This window comes from Phoenix dactylifera, chromosome 5, assembly GCF_009389715.1.
Source record: "Phoenix dactylifera cultivar Barhee BC4 chromosome 5, palm_55x_up_171113_PBpolish2nd_filt_p, whole genome shotgun sequence".
NCBI classification, from domain to species: domain Eukaryota; kingdom Viridiplantae; phylum Streptophyta; class Magnoliopsida; order Arecales; family Arecaceae; genus Phoenix; species Phoenix dactylifera.
Window position 1 is genome coordinate 3,230,529 of NC_052396.1, and position 24,198 is coordinate 3,254,726.

A 24,198-nucleotide genomic window follows, 5' to 3' on the forward strand; every position below is an offset into this window, starting at 1 on the left:
TTGGTACAAGTGGAAGGAAAGCATAACCGCCAACAAGCCAGCCGGGCGTGGGGCATCCGGTCCCCTAATTTAATCGACGCCCGCGCGTTTCGAACCCGGGCAACTTGGGCGGAATTATCGCCCCCTTACCACCAGGCTACTACCTTGGTGGCTACTTTTTTTCTTTTCTAGAGTCCGGCTTCAACGTAGTTCAACTCAAGAGTCTTTTTTATTTATAGGAGATTTATAACGATTTTTTTGTATTGTTTGTATATAGAACAAAGAAGGAGAGAGAGATTTTAAGCAAAAAAAAAAAAGAAGAAGAGAGAGAGAGAGGGGACGATATGGAAATTTCTCAACAACCGTTGCACGAAATATGTCATAGCACCGTGATAACGGCAGTTATCCTCTTACGGTAAAGACGTGTCTCCAGGCAAAAAGCTTACGGGATTTCGGTCGAACACCTCAAAAGCGTACCTTCTCGAGAACCCTCTTGCCATCAAGCGAACGAGAGTGGAGCGACGATCAGCCTCCAGCCCTGGCCATGTCCTCCGCCTCGAGGAAGCGCCCGAAGCCCAGGGCTCGAGATCCCTCTCCGCCGTTCCGTCTCTTGAGGGAGCCCCCTCACTCTCTCTTCCCTTCCAAGGACGAGCTCCTGAAGCTCGTCGCCGTGATCGCCATTGCCGCCTCCGTGGCCGCCGCCTGCAACTACGTCGTAGGCTTCTTTAATCGTCAGCCCAAACCCTTCTGCGACAGCGGCGGAGAGCTTCAAGATCCGGTCTCCGGTGACGCCCTCTCCCTCTCTCTTGCTTTGAACGTGATGCGTGCTGTCGTCATGAAATCAGCGCAACTTTATGATATAATTTTCATTGCTTACGGAGCATTTCTCGTGGTCGTTCCTAATGCTTCATTGTTTCCCGCACTTTTGAGTTTTGATCTCATAGTTACCTAATACATTAGTAAAATTATAGAATTAGATGGTAAAATCTTTTCTTCCTCAGTCAAGACTAGAAGCTTGAATTTCAGTATTATTCTGCAGCTAAGATTTCTAGTACCAACTTCTACGGAAGGGAAAAGGATGAATTCCCGACAGGGTACAGTGGCGGCGGCGCCTTTAATTAGTTCAATGGCGTCATTATGTTAATGTGGCATGCAAGATTTTTTTTTTCTTCTTCAGAATAACATAAGATGGTTATGAACCATTTAGCACTGATAAAATGTTAGGTAATGTTATTTTGATTTTTTTGATAGTTTTTCTTTCTTCTCTCGATAATGTCATAGGGGGGTTGATAGAAATTTTAAACTTTTCCATAATTCCATTCCTGGACAACATTTTTTTTTTCTGGATAAAATTCCTGGACAATTTGTTGATATCAAACGAGGAAAATACAAATTTGATAGAGGTGGGATTAAACGTTGGAAAACATTTAGGAAATTAAGGGAACCTACCTATACAAACACATGGAAGAAACCTTCATAATATCCTGATTATCCTCACAAACCCAGTTCCCACTAGTCTTTTTAGAAATCCCTGATTTCAAATAAAAGCACATCCCATTGATCTCCATTCATTTGAACTACATGAATTTATTGAATGTATGCTAAGAATCTCGGCCTTATCTTTTGATGTAAATTTTTGAACTTGCTTTCCTCAGCAGAGACCAACCATAACTCATCAACTAATCGCATGCGCATGAGTTTATGCAAATTTTTCCATGGGGAATGTTGAACGATGAATTTTAAGGCATAAGTTCACAGAAACTACAGATAGTAAGCTTCCATGAGCATAGTTATTGGCTCATTGCTATGGAGACACTTTAGCAAACATTGCTGGCGTGTGTGTGATATTGGTTACGATGGATAAGTAAGTACCTTTTGACATGGTTAGAGCATTCTCAGGGTATTGTTAGCACAGCATTCAAAATGAAATTGTAAGAATTACAGATTGTAATTTGTAGTGGAGCTCTTAATCCTGTTGGATTAATTCATGCGAAGTAGATAGCCATACCTTGCTTTCTGCCTCCAATTTGAATGCCTTTATTCCCTTAAGCTTGTAAAAGTGGATTCTTTATGTGCCACCAGAAAGGACAAGTTATAGTTGCAAGTTGAAGGATTCTTAATTTGTTAGGCAGACTCATTGTTTTTCTCTCTCTTTTTTTTTTTGAGAAAATATGGTCAATCAGTGATAATAAAAGCACATAAGAGGTTCTCTCATTTGGTTTTGGACTTATTTTATGGGAGAGAGCATATATCAACCCAATTTTCACAGAGACCAATGAAACCCCTTATCATGACCATTAAAAAGCATGAGATATAACATGGACTCTTTGTGCTTATCCTTAATATCCTGAGTAGAGGAAGTTTGTACATAATCCAGTTAGATTGTTTATGTGGGACAATATGCTAAGAATACTACCTTATCAGGAAAATTTATTGGCATCTTTTATTTTAGACAGCTCAATTATTACTAACATTTGTCTAATCTTAAGCTTCACTATTTGATATTACGATCAATTGAGAATTTCTTTTCTTTCTTCTCATATTCTGTTTTCTGTTATGCTCACCAGTCACCATTGATATATTTGGTTTGCTCAATAAAGTAATTAGTAATCATAGAGCTCAAGTGAAAACTATTAAGAAACTTTTTGGATGCTTTTTCCTTGCTTTTGAAAAAGGCAATGGCTCATGAACTCCCAAATCTAATGTCATGAGATCAACTCTCTCCTTGTCTTAATGACAACTGAAATTCAATTAGCACCATTTGATTTAATGAAACTCATAACCATGCAAAGCAGAACTCATGTTTATGAAATTCTTGACATCTTATTTATTTATCTGTGAGCTTCAAAAGATCATTTTCTTCTTTTCTTCTTTTGTTAGGTTTTTATTTGCCTCAGATAGGGTTCCTTTTATCTGGTGATTTATTGATTACTTCCGAGATAAGTTTTTATAGTCATTATAATTGAATCAAGAAAACTAAGAAAACTTTGATTGACATTGCCCGTCAAGAAATAACAGACAACCATGTCTAACTCAAGAGTCAAGAAAAGGTGAAGAAGAAAGAAGATGAAATAAGATGCAAATTAAGAAAGAATCTTCCCTAATACTTCTGTTACTATACACTTATTAACATATTCTACTTGTTTTGAAGAGGCAGGACTATTAATAACTTATTGTTGGGTCCTCATCTTCATGATTTTCTGGTATATATTTGTGAAGAATCATATCTAGAGTAGTTCTTCTGCTAAGAGCTGCATTATTAGCATCTGTCCAGTTCTCACTATTGTCAAATCTTTGCCAGTAGTGTTAGTTTTACATTCTTGTACTGGCAGTGTTACAGCTCAAGCAGTTTGAGTTTTAACCATGGTATAATTACAGATTTTTGTGAACCTTGTCCGGAAAATGGGCAGTGCTCTGATGGCAAGTTAGAATGTGTTCATGGATATAAAAAGCATGGAAGGATATGTATAGAAGATGGAGTAATTAATAAAACAGCTAAGAAACTCGTATGTCCTCTATACTTTTGGTTCTTTTTGAACATATTGGAACATTGATTTGAGATTTTAGGAGGAAACTTTATTTGCACCTTTTGTGTGTCTTGTGATAATTGTATTTTGCAAATGCAGTCAGAGTTACTAGAACGGCATGTTTGCGATGCATACGCACGGGTTTTGTGCGATGAAGTTGGGAAGATCTGGGTCTGTTATCATCACCATCCTCATGGTTTTCATGCAACTTGTATATAGAAGTTTCTGGTATTGATATTGTCTTCATTTGTAATTTGAACAAAAAGTTGCAGTTCATAGATATATGCTGTAATCTTTGTTGTTTGAATGGGCTTTTCAGTTTGATAAGGCTGATATTACAAAGATACTTGATGATCATGTATTGAAGGAAAGTATTGGCTTGAAAGATGACACTTTTACTTTTGCAAAGCGTAAAGCTATGGAAACTGCAGAAAGCCTTTTGGAGACAAGGACAGTTCTTGATGGGTATCTCTTTCTTTAGAATTCAAGGTTGACACTGGCTATTGTACAAAATGAATGATTTGCTTAATCAGCTTTACATCTTTTCATTTGTAGAGGCAGAGAGTTTAAATGTCCGGACTTGTTAGCAGAACTCCATAAGCCTATCTTTTGTTGCATCCGTCAGTGGATCCACAGTCACATCTTACTTGTGGTGGCAATTTCTGGTTTGGTAGGTTATCATAAACTGGTATTTTTGTCCAGATGTTTGTATTGAACTGAGCTGACATTGTAGTAGAACTTACAGCTTTTAGGGCTAACAAGGTTCTTGTGGATCATACGTCGAAAAATGTATCTCTCAAGCAGGGCTGAAGAACTTTATGAGCAGGTATGCATGGATGCCTTGTTTCTCCAAGATCACCACAGAAATATTTGTTATTGAACTGCTGATATGGAGTTTTACCATGGCAAGTTTTTTATGTATTTCCTGCCCCACTTTAGCTCATTATAACCCAAGTTACACTAGCTTGTGTAGTCTATTAAGCTAAATTTTTCTCTTGCTTATGCGTACGATTGTTTATCTTATGCCTTACCAAAAAAGAAGAAACTGGTGTGCAAAAAATGATACCTACATCTTGAATAAGATAGTTCAGATGGACGAATGACAAACATATGAGGTTTCGTATTGGCCATTCAAGTTCGATGGGGCAATGGAATTCACTTATCATGAATTTCAGCTTCCTCAAAGATTAAACCTCATGCAATACTTCTGCGAACTCTGTATCCGTGAGTTAGCATTGTCCAAATCTCTTGGACCTTATGTCAGGGCCTGCACCTCCTTTCTAGACAATTAGCTCAGCCCTTTCAGCACTTGAATTCACACCTCTACTAAGGCCCCAGAGTCAAAGAAGTATGCATGAGTTTAGGCACAACATTCCTTGACTTGCAACCTTTCTTAGTTGCATTTGAGTGTTTTTTCTGTTTTTTGCTTACCTTGTTTTGAATTGCTATGGAAATATCAACTGGCAAATTTCCAGAAGAATTCAAGGACCTGACAAAATATCTTACGCTTGCTGCGAGAAGCCTTCTGAGCTATTGATATTCTGATTATGTAAAATTTCCTCCCTTGACACTTCTCTACTTTACTGATTTCTAGCTTTCTCTTTTGCTGCAATGGACCATCCATCCCATGCTTGCTTTTTGCCATATTTAAAGGTCAAATTGTCACCTTTTGATAATATTCCTACCATTCACATGTAGTTGTCACTTCATTCTTCTGCTATGTTTCTCCTCAGGTCATGCTACCTGTTGTGTTGACCTAGTGTCTTTTGTTAGGGTTTCTATGTTGGCCCTTATGTTGCACAAGCCCTAGGTGCAGAATTTGGGTAACCTTGTTGTTGATTTATGGAAAGTTATGCTGTTGCCATTAATTTAAGGAATAAGAGATGATGCTCAGAAACATGCCTTATGATTATGAAGCAGACAATCCAAGAACTATAGAATGACGAGTGACTGTATCTCCTTTTCTAGTGAAGACGTGGTTATCAACTTCAGCTGGAGGTCAGCCTTCTTTTTGAGTCTTTTGGTTCACATGGAATCATGAGAGGAGTCATTCTAGTATTCTTATCAAGGTTTTTCTATGCCAATACTAAGGGAATTATGCATGGCATCCATTTGCTCATGAGGCAAGGGACTCTAGATGCAGAATGACCGTGATCTTGTCTTCCTTTGCTCGATTTTTGTATTATAAGCACTAATGTAGAGTATTTTTAAACTGCATGGACACCTTTAATTATGGGAATCTGTATGATATAATACATGTGCAATTAAGAATTGGTCATGTATATATATGCTTTTATCTATGCCTTCGATATCTCATTTTCATAGTGAAAGCCAATTGCACAATATTTTGCCAGTTCATTGTCATCTGAATATTACATGCAGTTTGTCACTGTGTTGACTGATTACTAGCTGACTGGGTTATAGGTATGTGAAATTCTTGAAGACAATGCCATGAGAGCTAAGACTGCACAGGATGAAGGTGAACCTTGGATGGTTGCTTCTTGGTTGCGGGATCATTTGCTTCTACCAAAGGAAAGGAAGGACAAGCAGTTATGGAAGAAGGTATTCATCTCAATTGAATTTTCAAGTTTAAAGACATTATGTTGGCACGATGAATACTTCTCTACTCAATTTTAGAATATCAAAATTGAGGAATTTAGAAATGAATACCAGTTTATTTATACTCTTTATTTTTCATTCTAGTTTTTAGCTTATAAGCCTTTGGCTTTGGTCATGTTTCTGAAATTTGACTTGTGATTGCTTGAAAGAGTGACACAAATTGTGTTGCACTTATTAAACAACTTAGCCGTTCAGGTCTGATAGTACACACCATAGTATTATATTATGGCTGGTGCTGTGGATAATAAATTAATTTCATCATAAGATCGCAATGTTTTGATTTCATCTAGATAGGCATCTTCAAATTCCACTATAATTTATCTTGGATGTAGTAGCCTACATATTATGTATACTACATAATTATATAGTGATGAACACATCTATTATTAAACAATCCAGTATGATTAGGAAAACCAATTCTTTGAGTTGGTCCATGCTCTTCAATATCCAAATATGGTAGTTATTCATGAGACTGCATTGTTAGAATGCAAAATGGTAGAATTATATTTCCTTAGCTTAGTAAATAATGATCTCAGTATAATAATGGATAACATGTCTTCTATCTTGATTCTTTTGTTATAAATTTTGAATTTCTAAAAAAAAAATCTGTCATTTAATACTTACCATGATGTCTTGATATGCATTGCCACTTCTAAATGTGCTGTCTCTAGCCTGTAAGTTGTGCCAGTGGGCAAAAATTTTCATTTGTCATTGATACAAATTGATATCCGGTCATTGTCAGTCAAAGAACTTTCATCTTCATGACAAGCCAGTTGCTGTTTGACAGATCAACTCTTGCTTGTTGCATAATAGGGAACTGGGAACCTATTTAGTGAGATCACAAATTTGTTCATAATTATTAAAGAAAGATGCCCACTGCTTGTTTTAATTATTCGCAATTAAAGATTACAGTTATTACTCAACACATATTGTGCTACATATTCAAGTAAATATATAAGGGCTCGATATTTTAACTTTTTTTGTTTAACTAACCTAGGTATTGTACAGCAAACAAACTTCATTCTTTTATAGTTGTGCATTATGAAATGTAGCTGTGTATTCTATGTGCTTTCAAGCAGTTAGCTTATGGTTTCTTTATGGGCTGTCATCTAATCCTCTTGATCATAGGTTGAAGAATTGATTGTAGAAGATTCTCGTATAGATCAGCATCCAAAGTTGATCAAGGGAGAGTCAAAAATCGTATTGGAATGGCAAGGTATGCTACTCTTGTGTAATGATATTTCTCCCTCTCTCTCAATATTAATTGACAAAGTTCTTTTGATACCTTGAATTTATAAGGACATAAATTGCATAGATTCTCTATTCTTGCAATTTTTTTTAAGAAAAGAAAACCTGTGTTGCATTTAGAGTACTTATCAATGCAGTGATTTTATGCATTTAGAGGAAATTAATTCTATTTGAAGCCGGTAGAAACTACCATTAGAGATCATTTTTAACCTCTTTATGGTAATTGCAAGAATTGTAAGTACTACACAGAAGTCAAAAAGAAAAAAAAAATCAAACACGTTCTTTTGTTATAAAATGAATCATACCAGCTTCTACCCAAAAAAAAGAGAATGATACCGGGAAAAACAGAGATCATGATATAAAGCCTGGCTTTGATCATGTGGACTGCTGAAACAGTCCAGTACTATAAGCTCTGACTGATCTTCTCTCCATCATATTATTCTGATTAATTTTCTTTAAATATTCTGCTTTATCTTATTCAAGATTACCACAATACTTGAAAATCAGATTTTGTTTTTCTGATATGCAATTCTTTAAGCTTTTTTCTATTAAAAAAAATAATTCACAGAGCTTTGCTGCTAAGAGTTCTTATCAAATCCTTAATTAGCTTTCCCTCTTGAGCTTATGTCTTGACATTCTTTTGTGTAACTCAACCAAAACTATTCCTTCCCTACCACAAGGTATCTTTAAATTACTGCTGAGTGCAATTAAACAAAGCCTAAGCTATCAGCAAAAACTGTGAACCAAATTTGAGAAGGATAATCAAAGAGACCACTCTAATGTATAACAATTAAAATGTGGAAGAGCAAGTAGATAGTAAAACACTTGCAACATTTTAAATATGCCAAAAAGTATTTCTATTTGAGTTTCAATTTTTTCCCTCCTGTTAGACACCACTATTCGAAGCTCAAATGGTAAACCTGAGTTCTTGCCCTATTGATGAGGTGCCAGAATTGTTTTTCTGAAAAAATGGTAGTTCCAAGAAGAGTCATGAAGCTTTTAAATCAAAAGGATCTTATGGAAGTTGGTGAATGGTAATGCCATTTCATAAGCCAGGGGACGTCTGATAGTTCTCTCCTTGGTGGAAGTGAGACCTTCAAGGATAGAGAGCCTAACTTGCATTTGAGGTATCTTGTCAATGCATACATATATTTACTAAAGAGAAATGCACAAAAAATTGCATATAGAGACAAATAGGATATCACTTTTCTCCACGTTAATGTTTCTAGTCTACTTTATTTCAATAAAAGAAGTTTCAAAGTAATAGTGATAACATTCCATGAATGCTTAAGTGTTTTGAGCAGTCTAATTTAGAGGACCCACATCAACCATATCCCACATATTTGTGTTGAACTTATATCCTTGCAGCATTATTCTTTCTTATTACAGCTCATCCTGGAACAAAGGTAACTCAGCAAATCATCAATTTGTCTGGCTATATCTCACTTGCGTTTGTACACATGCTGGTCTAGCACAAAAAGTTTGCCAACTTTGAGCCTGCAGCTGCTTAGACATTTCAATGTCACTCGAAAGCCCATATCTTCAGCTGCTGGAAACTTCCTATAAATGCATGCATCTTGATTGAACTTTCTTTTCCCACGTTGAGCTTTGTAATATTTTGTCAAATAAGCAAAGTTCATTGACAAACACTGTCTACTGCAGTTGATGGTTCACTTAGTTCAAACATGAAGTTGAAACGAGCTACAAGCAAGACAAAACTTAGCAGCAGCATTGATGTATCTTCTGGGCATGAACAAGGTAAAACTAACATATGTAAATCCCTGTTTTCATAGATGGCATTCTGGATGTACGAAATGAGATTGAAGATATATAGTGTGTGTTTTACCTTGAACCCATCTCTAGAATGATAACAATCAGCCTTCTGTCCCTTTCTGCTTGCTGACGGATTATGTATTGCGCAAACGATCCATGGCATATCGGCTATATGAACATTAATACTGATTTTTCTGAATGATATGCTCAGTGATTGCTCCCATGGCTCCAATTTGATCAGATTGTCATTGTAGTGAAATAGTTACATTTGTTAAAATGGGATCCAGATATGAGATTTCTGTTAATGATCCGTTGGTATGTGTACTACGAAAGAAAGATCGGACTGTCAGTAGCAAGGAGGGCCTGATTGTAGCTTTTGCATGAATGATCTTTCCACCTCATCCGATGAGCTAATTTTTTTTGTAGCCTTCGCCATTCATGGAGCGGGAATGGAGTAATTGAGCCCTGCTGTGTGTAATTAGACAAAAGCTACGAGCATCAGATTCTCATGTTGATGATCAAGCATCTAACTTGAGTGGGTCTGATGTCTTGCAAGTTAACTTCCCCCATGGCCTGATAACCAGTCATCTTGACTATATAATTAGGTTATCTTTTATTTCTTGCAATATCCATTGCCACCAAAGGACTGGGAGTTTTTTATTTTTATTTTTAATTTGGGGTTGGGGGTGGGGGGTGTTGCTCCCCAAGGTTCTTGCAATACTCTTAAAAGGTTATTTGTTTACCTATTGGATAGGTTGCAACTGCAAATACTGAAATTGAATTGAAAGAGTCCAAAAAGTCCAAATCTTGCAACTGGAACTATAGATAAAAATAAATGCTGTTCCAATTGCAAGATTTATGGTGTTTGTCATGTATATATTCAAGGTAGGTTTTCAGTTTCAACTTCACATTGAAGTCAAAACCATGCCCCTACAATAAAGACTTGAAACAAGGTTTTCAGCGAAGGAGCTATTGTGCTGTGGTGAAGGCTGCAAATAGGTTTATTTCAGCCCTAAATTGGTTTATTTTTAAGACATCCCGATTGGGTCGGGATCCAAAATTAGACCAATTTTAAGACAGAATTGGGTCGATAATTCTCATCCAATCCAACCTGACTTGGCCTATATATCATCCAGGTTACTTGGTCAGCAAAAACAAACAAACAAAAAAAAATCAACCCGACTCCAATCCAATTTAACCAATTTAAAAATCCGAATTATGTAAAACAAGCTCCCCTCTCACCTCCTCTCATTAATTAATTGTTTTGGTAAGTTCTTATCTAAAATATGCCGATTATCTATTTTTAAATCATGGTTTGTAAATTTATATATTAGTTTACTCATTTTGACCAAACTAAAAAGGTTTTATTTGAGTGACAATCATTGATATCCCTTTAGTTTTCTTTGAAAATTTTCAATTTTTTTGTGCATAATTATTAATTGTCAAAATTTTAACTAAGGATTGTTGAATGTTTAACCTAAACTGTAGGCTAAACCCTATTTGATCCCAATATGGGTCGAATATTTTGGATTCAGGGTCATGCTCGACCCTTGGCTTGGCTCGAATGGATTATTGTGTCCAAGATTTTCCATGGACCTGATGCAGATCGATCTATGCATTAGCAATGGATCTGAAATTATGACCATTAATATAACTCAAGTAAGATTGGGGTCAAGCATAATGGACCCTAACTAAACTAACTATTTACTATGTACTATAATGACCATTATAATGGTCGTTGTTTGGTCCATCCCGTACAACTCGAAGCCATATCAAAACAGTAATAATCATCACAATGATCATTATTTTCCCTATCCCATGCAATTTAAAAAAAATAATATCAAAATAATTACTATTATATCAATAGTTATAATCGTAAGAGAAAGTAACACTCAAACACAAGAACAATTGCATCGGATAATTATAACATAGAGAACTATATGAGTTGGCACTAACAAGATACAAGAAATGTGGGTACAGAATGTGGCTGTCGCAAATATTGGTCTTTCCTCCAACTCCTTTTGATCACTTGAAATATTTGCCGAGCAAATCTATGATGGACCAATCATCTCAGAGAATTGGGTAAGTTGTACCATTTGGCGATGCATAGCATGGGGAATCACAGACCATCCCAAGCACCTTGTGGTTCGGTCGTGCAATCGGTGCGATAGAATGGTAAAAAAGAGCTTACTAGAATATCTTCAAAATCATTATAGCGATCATCTTAACATCAGAACAGCCGCGCATCATAACGTCTCGAAGCGCAAGTTTTTAAGCGCGGGCCCAATTCGGTCACGTGATATTCATTCGCCGACTTCCAGCCCGCCCCAAAGATCACGTGCATCCGCTTGCGCGGGAAAATGCCCTTTTACATCCCCCCTTACCACACTCCCCCCCCCCCCCTCCCTCTTCCTCCATTTCATTTCTTCCAACGCCATCCGTGCCTTCCAAGAATTCAAAAACCCTAACCGCGAGTCCCACCCCATGGCTCCGAGGAAGAGGGCATCCTCCTCCTCCACGAGAAAGCCCGGCCAGAACCACCAAACCTCCCAGCCTTCCAAGTTCGGCATCCAGCACTTCTTCGAGCGCCACTCGCAGGCCGCCGCCTCCTCCTCCTCTACCTCCATCCCGTCGATCCCTCCAAACCCTAACCCAGATTCCAACCCTAACAATAACCCTAGCCCTCCCCAGAGCTCGCCTTCCCCTGCCGATCCGCCGCTACACGCCCCCGCCTCCGCCTCCAATGGCGAGGAGAGCTCGTCCCAGATCACCCCGGAGATCTCCAAATCGGTCCCTCACAAGCGCTTCAAGTTCTCCCCTGGAATGGTGAGATCCTCTCGCAATCCTTTACCACGATCCCATTCGTTTTCCCCTCTCCTCTTGATTTCTTTTACGCTATTCCTATTTCTTGATTCTTGATGTTATATTTTCAAATATGAAAATACATCAAGAAGATCTTGGATTATCATGTTAATCACAATCAACGCGGAATATATAACTATAAAGACATACCTGTATCCATTGCTGAAATCTGCCCTTGCTTTTAGAGAGAATGGTCATCCTAACAACATTCCTCAAGAGTGTCTCATGATGGTTAGAGGCACAAATTATGTTGTAGGTATGAACCCTAGAGTCTCTCATTTCTTTTATAGATCTCCCACCATCAAGAAGATCAAAGGACTCTTTTAATAGGTTTTCTACTAGCAAGAAAACCAAAAGACTCGTATCAACAAGAAAACCAAAAGACTCTTTAAATAGGTTTTCTACCCATAAATACAATTGGACTAGTAATAACCCATAATCATTTAATTGGGTATTATAGGGTGTGTGGGGCACTTTAATAGAATATTAAATTAATAATATTCTTACACTTGATCCAGCTGATCAAGCAGAGCCAAGATGATGGGGGAGATGAGGTTACTTGGAAGATCTCTCCCGTGAATATGCGGCTACAGTCGCTCACTGCGAAGCAGTTGCCACGGATGGCGAGAATCTTCTCCGAAGCCACAATGCCGAACGGTTCCACCTTGCACCCGTGCTCTCAAAAGCAGGTCGGTCAGCTGAGGTTCTGCTTGCCTTGATTCGAAAAAGCTATCTTTTGTGGATTTAGCTTGTTGATCGTTTTCCGTGGTGCAGGATCCTTCTTCTTCGGTTGGAAAGATCGAAAAGTGGCTTTCTTCTCCAGCCACAATGGCACCCGACAGGTCTTTGACGATCTCAAGAAGCGTCTCCATTCAAGAATCAGAGGTTTGCAATAGCCGTGGGTTTAATGGTGACCTGAACAATGACATCTCGTTGGACTTCGGGAGCCCCTTTAGGACTCCTCCCTCCATGTCCTATGGCCCCAACGAGGTAATAAAATTCTGTCCGCAAAAGTGCCATCCTACTGACACGTTTCTTGGCGAAATTTTACTACCTGTTGATTTAATTTTTAGTGCTATCTTGGTCCCGACCATTTATTTCTGGACAGCAGTTGATTGGTGGAGTTGTGTGTACTGGAGCTTCTCACCAGCTGGGTTTGAGGCAGCATCGGAAGGTTTAACTGGCACTCTTAATCATGTTTTGAAAATCATCACTTTCTTATTTTATCTTGAGGAAAGAAAAAAGACAAGGTAAATCAATAGCTGATCCTCCTTCCCTCTCAGGCATTGCTTGAACTTCTAGACCAAGTTGAAGATGCAATTATGGAAGAACCAACAGCCAATGATCTGAGGTTTCACAAGAACCAAGATGCAATTTATGAGAAGATACATGCGGACCATGATCCTATCAGAAGCAGTTTCAGAGACACTCCATTGGGAAAGCCTTGTGGTGCCTCACATGATGATACTTTTCTTGTATTAGAGGTTTGCTTCTTGATCTCTATAGAATCTTTCCATAGGGGCCCACTGGGATCTTTTTGCAATTTATCATCACATGTGTTCTGCTGTAGGTTTCAGAAAAGCACAGGAGTATGGATTCACCATTTGGTCAATCTCCTTTAAAGGTACGTTTGGAAGTTCTAATATGTTGCAGTATGCTGTTCATGGGAGCTCTTTGTTGCACTAATGGCAAAATTTCTTACTCATAGGTTCTTCGCTTGTTGAACGAACAAACCGGCCAAGAGCGGATTTTGCATTTATGTGATGAGTGGTTAGTATACTTTTTTAGTTTAGGATTTTTTTTGAAATGACTGCAAGTCTGCAATGCAAGGAGCGCAGTATTATCAGGTATGAATTAGCTAGGGGCCTGTATGGTATGCTTTGTGTACTGTCCTATGTTGACAGCAGATGAACCTCATTGAAAAATGCGGTTATTTCAAAAGCTATGCAACTCACACCAAGATACACTACGATATTCATTTGTTGCTTTTAAAATAGGTTTTTGACCTGCTTCCTTTAGGGGACTGGAATATCTAGAATAGTCAGAGCTTTTGATTTATACGTTATATCACTTAACCTATTCTAAAAATGATCCACAGTGGTTCTTGAACATGTGCAAAAAAACTACTTAGCACAAAATACCGATATACATAATAGCATTGCATAAAAGTAAACTAGCATTGTCAGAGGACACAAACTCAGAATTTAAGGTGCAAAGTGCAAAATTTACGAAACTATGTAAGATCCTAAACAATCCTAAGATCAATTACTGTAACTAATCTTAATGCAAAATGGTGCAATAAATGAATGAACAGAATATACTTTGATGGTGTATAGCTGTTGGACGAGTGGCTAATGATTGTTATCTAAGCATACCTGGAATATCTCATTCCTGCGAATAAATTCCCAACATTTCCAGAACACTAATGATATGATAGTCAGTAGTAATGTTTCATATATAATCCTTGTTGAATAAGACTTTCATACCCTTGGAGTTTCACTGTTTGCAGTACAGAAATTAAATTATGGATGTGCCAAAAGGGCTCTCACTGCTTTTGTCTTCTTCTTTGCACTTATTATTTATGTAGCTTGGAAAACATTTTGGTTAGCAAAGTTTGCCATGAGGATCTAACAAAAAACTGTTTAGGTTCCCTGTTTTTTAGCAGAATTCCTTTTTTTTCTTCCAGTAATAATGTGAAACTATATAATGCCTACTTGTTCAAAGCTGTGATAGAAATGTCCTGATACTTTGATTACTTATTCTAGGTTCTATAGCCCGATTGGACCTGGTGATACTATAAATGTCATTGGAGAATTTGATGACCAAGGGAAATGCGTTGTCAATCATAATAAAAATCTTGTCATAGTCCATCCGGACATACTAGTATCTGGAACACGGGTAATTATTCCTTAATATTGGTCAAATGTACCGATTTACTATTGCCTTCTGGGATTTAAATTGGTGATTTTGCTCATGCCAATGCATTTATACATTCTTTAATACTTCAATTACTTAGAGAATTCACAATTTGTTCATTTAGGAAAGGCTAGATTTCATGACTCTCCCCATTACTCTCCCCATTATAATGAACATTGATGATCTGAGCTTATAGGTTGCCTCAAGTTTTACTTGTCCAAGACGAGCTGTTCTTGATGAAAGACTAAAAAGCACAGAGCATTCAACTGCTGCATTAATTGGTACCATGCTTCATCAAATCTTTCAGGTTTCATGCTCTGAGGATTCATCTGCCATTCTTCTATCAATACACATTTCTTTGTTGCTATCAAGTTGTTGATAGTTTATGGTATTCTGAGTGCAATGGAGAGTTTTGGTTCTGTTTTAGGCTGGACTTCTTAAGGACTTACCATCAAGGCTTTTCTTGGAAGAGTATGCTGGAGCAGTCCTTCAGAAGAACATTGAAAATTTGTATGCATGTGGAGGTAGGAATCCTTAAGTAGCCTAAATGAGAATGCATGGTATGTCTATATTATGAACCTTAAATAGGATGCATTCTTAGCAGATGGTTTATTTGCTTTTTCAAAAAATGACCTTTGCTTATGTGATTAGCCAACATGCCATATTGTGTGTGCGTGCGATTGTGCTAACTTTTTTATAGTTAGTGTTGTTTGTATAGTCTTCTCATTTGAGCAGCTTAGAAATGCCTTGCCTTCTTGAGTGCAGCTAATGAGAGAGACACATACTCAACACTTGTTGATGCGGTTCCCAAAATACTCAATTGGCTCACATGTTTTAGGGAGGCAAAGGTACCACAATGGGAATTTTAGGCCTCTACTTAATTATTGTCCACAAAGCTTATGTTGATCATGATTTATTTTACTGTATCTCTTGCTGCACAGTTGTACAAAGGAGATCTTCCTGTTGGCTGTTATGGCTTTAATTAGTTGCTATTAGCTCCGGGTTACTTGTCTTGCATATACTTGCAAGCATATTTTGTAGTCTAATAGTCAAACAGCTTAACCTAATTAACCCAGGATGAGTTGTTTATACTAAGGTTCGCCGTACCGGTACCGAATCCCGTACCGGTGCCGCGCTAGTATAGGTGTACCGAGTGTCGGTATGGTACGGTATGCGGTACGTCAGGCGTACCGACATTGGTGTACCGATACCGGTACCCATTGGTACGGGTACGGTACGCTCGGTACCGGCCGGTACCGACCGGTACAGCGAACCTATCTTTATACTGATTTGTTTTGACGCATATTTTCTCAATGTGATTTCCATCTGATTACCTAATTGCAAATACATTGCATTTTCTCAGTTGCTCATGAATTAGGGGTATTAGGACATCATTTGGTCAATGAAGTTCAAGATTATGGAATTGGATAGAAATGAAGTGACCAAATGCAGGCTTGAGTAAACATAACTTAGGTTTCACCCAAAAACTTAGGTAGGTTTTAGGGATGTACTCTGGGTTAAAATGGAGAATGTGACATTGAGCTGTAACTGATGGAGGATGGAGACCTATTAGAGTCACTTTTAGTGCTGTTTACATCTAATATATCCAGATGAGTGGAATTATGAGTTGTTAAAGTTGGCAACATGGCCTTTTCTTTAGTTTTTGCGAGAAAATCTCATTACCTGAAAATTCAGGTAGACTCTCCAGATATGGCACACAATAGGGATATGAAACATTACATAGGAACTAAACCTTGAGACGTTATGATGGTGGGCAGTAAAGCTGAACCAGATGCATGGTATGGGTTGGTTATTGTAGAATGAATTCATGCTTTGTATATCATGCCTGTGCTAGGCAACGGCTAGCTTCATGTGGTACCACGGAGGGGCAGGTGTCATTGCTTTGATATTCTCTAAAAGCAGATGAGGTAGTAAAGCCCATGCTTTTTTAACTGAGTTTGATTTCTTCAAACTGACAAGCATACATGCTTTTAACAAATAAACCCAGTTTTGATAGGGTATATTATATGATTATATCATATTGAACATGCATGTAATTGCTATGAAAATGTGCTATATGTGCTCATTACTGTAATTAAAGAAATCTCAACTGCAAACTAACATAAGTTACTAGTATATTGAGCAAGACATTGTATTAGTTTAACTAAATTAATGTATTTTCTTTCGATTGCTAAAATCATAGACATGGTGTCATGAACCCAGACCAAAAACCACTAATGGTCCAGAATGTTACATAATAATGAAATATCAAGAACTTAAAAATAATTACCCCAAAAAATTTCATCACTATATATAATATAAAATTATCGAATTCCTCGACACCATTTTAATTTTTAAAGATACTCAAAGCTACTAAGTTCTCAATTTATAAGCAATCACTGAAATCATTGTTGCATAAGAAATTACAAGCCCAAACACTAAGAAGAATTCAAACTAAACAGACATCCTTTCTTTCCAAAACTACAAAGAACAATATCATAGAGAAACAATAATGCCAATAATTGTTTTACAAAACTAAAAGAGTTGGAGTATACACTTTGACTCCTTGTAAAAGGAGTTAATGATTTTAAAATCTATGATAGGTCATCCAATTTGAAGATCTAAACATTGGACACGGTCTACACTACAAAAAAAATCTTTGAAACCAAAATTCATATATTTTGAAGGTCTCTAACCTATGAATCAAGTTAGTAAAAAAATAGTATCAATTGCATTAGTATAGTAAAATATATGATATGACATATAAATGGAAGATCCACTTTATAGATCATGACATAAACATGCTAAAACATTAGTAGATTTAAATTCACTAGGTTTTGATCATTAGATTATAGAAAAACATAGTGTCATGCTATTAAAACTGTCCATTTTGACACCTGTTTGATAATTAGGTCACAGATCACCTAAATACATTAATTTGGTTTCTCGGAATTTTTTGTAATATAGATTATGTTCAATGGTTTGGATCTTGCATTTCGATAATCCGTCATTGATTTGAGTTGTTAAATACATTTTAGAGGAGTTAACGTAAAGTGTGTACTCCAACTCAAACTAAAATAAATAAGTAATCTCCTTCCAAGTGATTCTTTTAATAAATTGATAATCTGTCCATCTAAAGTAGATGCTGGATGCTCTATTTCTAACATCAATATGTAATAATAAGGAACAGGTGAGCTCAACAGTTCAATAATTGGACATTTATAACTCACCAAATAGAATCAAGCTAGAAGACAAAATTTTGATATTGTTTTGTTTTTGCCAAGAAGACCATCACAACCAAGTAATAGGGAGTTCATTTCAATCCTTTAAAAGAAGACTAAGTCTTAGAGAGTTCACACAATTTATAAACTAAACGTATCAAAACTTAGAATCAGATTAGAATATAAACAGGCTAACTATGTAACAGACTCCTTATTGTTTAAGGCACACAAACCCCCCTGGGCATATAATGTCTCCTGAGTTGGGGAACGGATTTTAAACAGACTTCCACCAAATATGGCACACAAACACCTGATAGGTTGAGGCACAACAGAGCATTGGTACTGCAAACAACACCGTCCTTGCTCGATAGAACAGTAGTCATATATAATTCTGATCTTAAAACATTTGAAACACATGTTTATATCCAAATCAGATCATCTTGAAATCATAATAATTTTAATTCGTTTGAAAAGTTCCAAAATTTAATTAACAGTGCATTATGAGCATTAGTTTGATTGCAAACCAAGTCCGTAAGTAAGATGCTCAAAGATAAATAAATAATTGATAATTTAATAAATATATAATTTCATGTATATAAAATCTGACTGTCGTAATCACATATTATAAATTTACAATGGTGGAATAAATAAAGCTCTTTTAAAGAACAAGAAAGACTAGGATGTCATGTATGTCTAGTTACAATCTCTTACGCCTTTCATAAACCAGCCACTACTAGCCTCAAAATATGCTCAAATAGCTATCAAGTAAATCTTAGAGAATTATTTAAAACTATATCCAATGAATAGCATCCAAAATTGCCTACTTTATCTAACCTGGACTAACTAGCTTGACCACTTTATAGCATAATCTCTCTTCATGATGACCCCTAACTAAGGGTTCCTATGGTCCAATAGTAACACTATTCAATCCCAAAGAAGTCCTAGGCCTGTAGGCATTAAATGTATACATAAAAATGACTAATCTATCATTACTGGAAGTCTGCTAACATTGGCAGCAGAGAAAGTTTGCTGCAAAAAGTTGGCAAGGAATGGAATTTTTAACTTTAGTTAAATCTGGAAGATTTAATCCATAAAATGTTGTTCAAAATTAGACTAGGTAGGAAAAAAAAATCACTATTTCAGTTTTCAGGTATGCTCCCCTACAGAACAGGTGCTCCAAAATTAATGTAAAATAATCTCTTAGAAAGTGAATTAAATCTTGGTACTTTCCAGATTTAAATTTCTATATATTGACCTAATACATATAAAAAATCATGGCGAAAATCGAACTCTTGGTCGACCAACACAAGCATTAAATCGAATGCATTCAGCATTACCTGCAATAGGGACTGATCTAATTTCTACTTCATGAACCCTAATGGCCAGGCCCCTTTTTTGTATTTTTTTAAAAAATAATATCATGACTAAGTTGTGAAATATTGCATACCTTAATCAGTGAAGCCCTCTAGAGCATGGAATGCCGTACCGGCCCGTACCGGCCGGTACGGGCCGGTACGTACCGGTCCGGTCCTAGACCGGTACCGGAACGGATAAAAAACCGGTATTTTCCGGTTTTTTATCCGAACCGGTATTTTCCGGTTTTTTATCCGAACCGGCCGGTACGGGTGCGTACCGGCCGGTACGGGCCCGTACCGGCCGGTTCGGAGCCCGTACCGGCCGGTACGGGCCTCGTACCGGTGCGAACCGGCCGGTTCGCACCGGTACGATTTTTTTTTTTTTTTTTTAGAACCACAGCGCCGCGCGCTGTGGTTTTTGAAACCACCGGTACCGGCCGGTACGGACCGGTCCGGCCGGCCACCGGTACGCCGACCGGTACCGGTACGGCGGACCTTGCTCTAGAGTTTAACTCCAAGTTCTAGATGCTTGAGCTGAAATCACCTTGATTAGTCATTTCCCCCTAAATCCTTCATAAACCTCGTTTCTTCTTCTTTCTCTCTTTCACTAGCGATGACTTCCTCGTCTCTCAAATTTCTGAATTGTCATAACACAATATGATTCATCTAGGGTTTCCTTGTAGTCACATTTTCGTCCGTGGACCCATAATTTGAGCCAGATTAAATATTATCCTGCTCGGCCTATCAAACCTTGACTGCATGACAGGTCCAACATCAAATAATCATAAATTCCTTGTTTGATGTCCAAGGGTCAAATTTATACTTGTTTTGAAGGTCTTGAAATGTACTTAATGTGGAAATGGTCTTATAGAATTTAAGTCCTTAACCAAGGCATGTCTTGCTATTTTTTCTCCACTTTTTTTTTTTGATTTTCAAAATGAGTAGGATATACTAAGTGAGAAGTACTCTTAGAGTCCTAAATGTTTTGAATGATATAAAATGCACATGAAAACTTCCAATTATATTTCAGTCAGTTGTTTGCAATTACCTTCCCACACTGTTGCTCCTCCTTATGCTTAGGGTAATTTTGCAAGCTTGACTTTCCTCATTTCTAATTGTGTTTATGGTCACACAATATTTGTCACTACTTATTTTCTTGATCATGTTCTACCAGTCATGTTTAGCGCACTGTATCTCATTGCTTCCCTGATACAAGTGGAACATTTCAAGATACATATTCTGGTCTGATTTGCTAATTGCTTTTTCGGCATTCGGTCAGGGATCCAAAAGTGCATCTGTTGACTTTGGAAGTTCTGATGGGCCGAAGGATGTCAGCATAACTGAGGTAAGCTGCTCGGCAGACATGGTGGACACAATTTGGTGTAATCCTATAGTTAGATGTGGTTTTGCATTAATAATTAACTCAGTCATAAGTCTGCAAAAATATGTCTACATGTATGTGTGCACACTTACTTAAAGTTTCACTAAAACCAATGATATTCCTTAAAGGAAGTTGTTCATCCTGCCCAAATGCTAACTAGAAAATTATTGAGATCAACAACTTCTGGTTTAATGGAGACTTTTGAAATGGGATGTCTTTGTATAGGTTGTGAACATGGGAATTGCTTGGTTTTTTGCACGATGCATTGTGGTTCCTAAAGATGTTTTATTACATGGATAGCTGAATCAGCATCGGTTGTTTATATAACTTTGGTTTATTTGGAATTCTGTATAATTGTTTCAGAAAAAGCACTTTGTATAAAGCTAATACATTTTGTGATCAAATCTATACTCAGCCCTTAGATTTCTACTTAATTCTATAAGAGTTGCTATAATTTGGAATCCTTGATGTAGACTAAATTGAAAAGTAGATAGTTATGAACAATATGAATGGCTATAATTGTTAACAGTTTTTATTAAAGTGATTTTATTTGCTGAAAGCTAGGCATGTACATCGATATGGAAGTTATGTATGCAAGCAAGTTTTGTGAGACGAGTTAGAAGGAAAAAAAATACCCTTCTACTAGCGTGGGTTTTGCAGCATGTGGCCATGCATATGGATTAGTATATGTGTGCATGCGCATGTATGTGCACAAACTGCACAAGCTTGTGTCTGTGTGCGTGCGTATGCGCGCCTGCATGTGTGTCTGTGTGCCCCTCTGTATATGAAAGAATGCAGTACACATGCATGCTTGTGTTGATGTCCATGTGTGCATAAATTATAATTACATTTTATCTACACTTAGAGAAAACTGGTTATACCATTATGATTGAGAATTTTCATTCGATACATATAATTGTTCCTGATCTTTCACTAACTGCATCTGGTTGTAATAGGTGTTTTAGATATTACTTCTGTTATAGTCTTGTTGTGCACAGAGTCTGGCATGTGTGTGCATGTGGCGTTCTGTGTGTGACTGAACAGCATGTGTTGTGTGTGCATGTGGGCATGCTCAGCTCTGCACCTCTATGGTGCATTTGTTCTTGTTCCTTGAGCTAGTGCTATATCACCTTATAATTCGATAGGCTTTTTAAAGTTTTTTCAATTATAATGGAATTTTACAAAACATTATTCCATTATAAGGTAATAGAGCTCTAGCAACTGTTGTGCTTGGATAATGTAAAGAAGCTTTATGAAACAAAAAGATTTTGTTTTAGGTATCCCTATAAATGAAACAATAAACAAAATAAGTACTCATTCATTCCAAATACATCATGATGTTCTGCTTAGAGAAGTTTAATGTGTTCATACATCCAGACATGCAAACTCATAAACCAAATGCATTCCTTCTGAGTTCCGCATATGCATTTTTGACTGCTAATTATTTTCTATGTAGTTCTCATAAATAGCGTCCGACACAAACATAAAAATACATCTGCAGAATTTTAAAATCCATAATCTGCACAGCTGTGCCTCAGCCATGCCAATGTTCAGCCATTCACGTTTGAAATGCATGTGAGATGTTCAGAACGCCAAAAGTTTAGTTAAAAAAGCTCATAGAACCTCCAATTCTTTTACATATTTTTGATTTTAAATATTTGCTCTTACAAGAATTTCAGGTTATGGATATTGAGGAGATGGCATGGGCTCCAAGATACGGATTGAAAGGAATAATTGATGCTTCAGTTCGTGTAAATATTAGTTCAAGCAGTGGTAGTTCACATCAGACAATTATGCCTATGGAATTTAAGTCTGGAAAAGGAACTAGTGGTCAGGTAACAGGAACATGTCATTAACAATGAAATTAGTAGAAGGATATATGAGGTGACTTCTAAATCTTGCTGTTGTGAATGGTCTCTGTTTTCACTTGTACTTGTGCTCGACAATATGTGTATATTGTGTGCTGTTTGAGTTTTACACCGTTCTATGTCCTCTGTTGTCCAAAATAATGTTTGAGTTTTACAGAGTTCATCGACATAGAACTTTTCGGATGTTTTGATGAATATGTTATCTCCGCAAACTCACAAAGAGGCATATTCACGTGCCAATATTTGACACTCTGTGCCTGTATTTGATGTTGACCAAGATAACTGTATCTATGAAGCATTCCTATTTCTGAAAGTTGAAGCCATCCCTCTGGTTTAGATTTTTATTGAGTTACAAAAGTTTGCTTATTTAGCGAGGCAGATTCCTCTTGTTTTTTTTCCTTGTGGTACAATTGGCAAACCATACCTTCTTTCTTTGCTTCTCTTTAACTTGGTGCCATTGTGCCTTTTATGCAGATCTAGATTTTTATATTTTTATCCATGTTATATGATAGTATGAAATTCTAATAGCTGTTTGTTTTATACTGCTGCATCAATATATAGTTGGTTAAACATGCATAGGCCCTTTCAAAGGAATCAATGACACTATAATCCTGTAATAGCAGTATCTTGCTAAAACTGATATTGACCATTATAGCTTCTACAATTTCTGTTATTTCTGTTTGTTTTACATAATAAGGTCCGCCGTACCGGTGGCCGGCCGGACCGGTACGGCACCGGTCCGGTCCGGTACGTACCGGCTGGTACCGGTCCCGTACCGGCTGGTACGCGGTGGTTTCAAAAACCACAGCGCGCGGCGCTGTGGTTCTAAAAAAAAAAAAAATCGTACCGATGCGAACCGGCCGGTTCGCACCGGTACGAGGCCGGTACCGGCCGGTACGGGCTCCGAACCGGCCGGTACGGCCTCCGAACCGGCCGGTTCGGATAAAAAACCGGAAAATACCGGTTTTTTATCCGTTCCGGTACCGGTCCACGGCCGGAGTGTTTTTTTTGGGGGGGGGGAAGAAAACAACTAACAATTTAGTGGCCTTTATTTGGCATTATAATTTCTGTTTTTCACTGTTACAACAGAAAATGATGGTCAGTGACAGAAAAATAACAGTTTACCAAATAACAAATTATTTTTCCAAAAAAATAAAATCTTTTCAAAAATATTTTATTTAGGTAAGCAGTATAAATGTTGAATAACAGTCAGGTAATTATAATATTGCTACTATTCTTGTCATACAACGGCAATTATAACGGAATAGCAGTCCAGTAATAGCCACTTCTTAAATTCCCGTTATTAATGCGTGCGTGTATATATAATGGATCTCCTCCAAAACTTTTATAATGTTGTAACAGTCGATAGTTTAAACCTTGATTCTGTCTTACAATTTAAATAAGCTTACAACTCGTTTTTGTCTGACATTCTTCTTTGCCACAAATGCA

The 24,198-nt window shown here is 37.2% G+C and overlaps 2 protein-coding genes across 4 annotated transcripts in view; both read left to right on the forward strand.

Moving 5' to 3' along the window:
- The first annotated feature begins 387 nt into the window (after positions 1-387).
- LOC103704675 lies at positions 388-9,367 on the forward strand. Its single transcript, XM_008788067.4, has 9 exons — positions 388-764; positions 3,358-3,485; positions 3,606-3,677; positions 3,826-3,971; positions 4,062-4,176; positions 4,252-4,332; positions 5,931-6,068; positions 7,254-7,341; positions 9,036-9,367. The coding sequence occupies exons 1-9, from the start codon at positions 524-526 to the stop codon at positions 9,164-9,166; spliced, it is 1,140 nt and encodes a 379-aa protein (XP_008786289.2). The 5' UTR covers positions 388-523; the 3' UTR covers positions 9,167-9,367.
- Positions 9,368-11,564: 2,197 nt separating this feature from the next.
- Positions 11,565-24,198, forward strand: part of LOC103704737 (DNA replication ATP-dependent helicase/nuclease JHS1) — a 36,588-nt gene continuing 23,954 nt past the window's right edge. For 2 of the 3 annotated variants that reach the window (XR_005511924.1, XM_039126526.1), the window contains exons 1-13: positions 11,565-11,972; positions 12,527-12,697; positions 12,783-12,998; positions 13,117-13,182; positions 13,292-13,492; positions 13,579-13,632; positions 13,717-13,778; positions 14,774-14,906; positions 15,121-15,231; positions 15,352-15,448; positions 15,690-15,772; positions 20,780-20,845; positions 22,561-22,716. Coding sequence is in view for 2 of the 3 variants with exons in the window: in XM_039126526.1 (XP_038982454.1) it covers positions 11,631-11,972; positions 12,527-12,697; positions 12,783-12,998; positions 13,117-13,182; positions 13,292-13,492; positions 13,579-13,632; positions 13,717-13,778; positions 14,774-14,906; positions 15,121-15,231; positions 15,352-15,448; positions 15,690-15,772; positions 20,780-20,845; positions 22,561-22,716 (1,758 nt within the window). In the remaining variant the exon portion in view is untranslated. The remainder of the gene's footprint in view (positions 11,973-12,526; positions 12,698-12,782; positions 12,999-13,116; positions 13,183-13,291; positions 13,493-13,578; positions 13,633-13,716; positions 13,779-14,773; positions 14,907-15,120; positions 15,232-15,351; positions 15,449-15,689; positions 15,773-20,779; positions 20,846-22,560; positions 22,717-24,198) is intronic. The other variant, XM_017842164.3, reaches the window with a different exon arrangement.